The following is a 2,500-nucleotide window of genomic DNA, read 5'->3' on the forward strand; positions in this document are numbered from 1 at the left end:
CATGACCATGTATTTGCGCTTCCATCTCTTACGAACTGACCAACTTCCAGTTTGCCTAACAGTTACGTTGGCTGAGGCTTGAGTTTGGCCAACGGTTAAAGTTAACATTGTAACCAGACCCGGGTTGCTCGAAGTGTGGTTAGCGCTAACCAGCGTTAAATACTAGGGAACTTAAGCAACGACAACGGCGACGGCAACGAGAACGTCACAAATTTGCATATTTAGTAGGCAAAAACAATAGCTTTGCACGCCCTGCACGTGCGTTTTTCACTTTTGTCCATTTCTTTGCCGTCGTCAGCAAAACTACAACGTGAAATAGCCAAATTTGAGGTTTTATGGAAAACGTCATACTTGAGGATAAATTTTCATTTTCTGCCCTTAATTGAGCGCCGTTCCTACCAGCGTCATTTTTGAGGAACAACCACACCCCCGTCATATTAAAAAAGTTGAAATAGTAACGAAGCGATTACAATAACGCGAATTTATATTTTGAGATGACGTTCTCGTTGCCGTCGCCGTTGTCGTTGCTTAAGTTCCCTACTATGGAAACGTGACGGTCTTGATACCTCTTAACCAACGGTTAGCGCTGACCACCGGCCGCAGGTTGACAATCAGACATAGTTTGATTGCCAATGCGGTTTTACGAATGATTTAAATGCAGCTTAAATAGTTACAATTTAAAGCCCTGGTAAGATCCCTTAAGTTTGGCTTTTGCACTTCCACAACAAGACGTTTGGCAGGAATTGTAGTGCCAACCTGGGTCCAGTTGCTCGAAGCCTGGGTAGCGCTAACCGTTGGTTAAGAGGTATCAAAACCTATAGGTTTCCATGATTTAATGCTGGTTAGCGCTAACCGCGCTTCGAGGAACCCTGGCCTGAGTTTTTTCTCTGCGTCATTTAATGCTCTATCTTCAGTGGACTTTATAATTTAACATTGGCTATGCATATTCTCAGTAGGCCATTTTCGAAATATCAATATTCAGCTTGATAGTGAAGCAGAGAGGACAAAAACAATAGAAACATGTTGCGATGAATGTGCAAGGTATTAGCACATCATCCACTTTCCTTTGCCTTTGTCCTCTAAACCTCTCTTTCGAGCTGATTTTTAATATATCGAAAATGGCCAATTAGTTGTAGCGGTTAAAGCCGGCGCAGATACGGACTAGATTTTGCGCTTGTTTACTGTCTCACTAACCGGTTCTATTTGCAGCCGTCCCACAGTACCTGGCCGGTTTCACCATGGACCCCTCCCTGCCAACAGACCAAGAGTTCTTGCTGCTCACTGTGGAGGGTCTGAGTAGTGTCGTGAAGGACGTGGGAGGGGAGGGTGGATTTTTACATGTACAGGCTGAATGGAACTGCCAGGCGCAGGTGCTGGATTATGGGGACCTCACATATAGACCTCTCTTGAGCCCATTTGATGTGGAACTCACTTTAGCTCTCTACCATGAAGAAGAGCAAGAAATAGTAAGTAAACCAGATTACTGCTTTTTAAACAACAAATGTGAGAACTATGAACTATGACTTTAAAGCAAATTTTTCGCATTTTGCTGCTGTAAATCGAGGCTGAACGGGCAGTTAGTGGACCGTGTAAAACAGAAACCGAATAAACCCAGTTCAGTTACAATTTTAGGTTCAATTTTTTTCAGCGGTATTCATCTCATTAATGCGAGTCTTCTTATCATGAAAAGTCGTTGCTTTTTAACCAAGTTAAAACTCAACCAAACAATATTCGTGCGCACTGTTTGCTTCTGTAAGTCGATAGGATTTTCAGACTTTTTACTTGTGGTATGATGTGGAAAAATCTGTTTTGAACTTATTGATAGTTTTTACTTTAATCTTTGGCAGCTGTGTCTGACTAGGGAATTGAAAAAAGGTTTGGATGCAAATAAAACTGTTCTTCGTGACGTTATACAAACGTGATCTGTGGCATTATCCTGTTAAATGAGTGGACCGTTGTGAGCTTGATGTAGCTGTCTTTTTTCCGTTTACTGTTTATTGTTCAACGTTTTCTTTCACTTAGATAAGGCTGCAGAAGGATCCTGCCAGTCCCCCAGTGTGGCTTGAGGTTGGTCTGGAGGTTGGCTCAGTATTGACACATGTCAGTCAAAGTACAATCCACACCATTGTGCTATCTACCACGGCCTGGGGCCAAGCTGGATCTCGTGACGTGGATAGGATCATTTTCAATCATTACATCATTTGTAACGACACACACGAGGCTCTGAGATTTGGCCAGGTTTGTCTGTTTGAAGGTGTAATTTGTTGCTTCATTTGGTCTTATGTACGTGTCGCAAAAGACAGTTCAAATCCGTAGTGTGTCCCGACAGCTTTTGTCATGTTTCGCGTGTCTTGTTGAATACAGATCTGTCAGATCTCGTTTTCCCGTACAGAATGATTTCCTAAGCTAGATGTACAATTTCTGTGGCATTTTATTCGTATTAGTAATTTTTATATAACCCTCAAATATAGTGTTTTCACGCATTTGATCAGAGACCTTG

The 2,500-nt window shown here is 42.2% G+C and overlaps 1 protein-coding gene across 2 annotated transcripts in view; it reads left to right on the forward strand.

The window, feature by feature from the left end:
• The window catches only part of LOC137993495 (intermembrane lipid transfer protein VPS13B-like), a 48,308-nt gene that overhangs the window by 31,598 nt on the left and 14,210 nt on the right, over positions 1-2,500 (forward strand). For both annotated transcript variants that reach the window (XM_068839398.1, XM_068839399.1), the window contains 2 exons: positions 1,210-1,466; positions 2,023-2,238. In XM_068839398.1, the coding sequence (XP_068695499.1) occupies positions 1,210-1,466; positions 2,023-2,238 (473 nt within the window). The remainder of the gene's footprint in view (positions 1-1,209; positions 1,467-2,022; positions 2,239-2,500) is intronic.

The sequence above is a fragment of the Montipora foliosa genome, chromosome 2 (assembly GCF_036669935.1).
Source record: "Montipora foliosa isolate CH-2021 chromosome 2, ASM3666993v2, whole genome shotgun sequence".
Classification (NCBI taxonomy): domain Eukaryota; kingdom Metazoa; phylum Cnidaria; class Anthozoa; order Scleractinia; family Acroporidae; genus Montipora; species Montipora foliosa.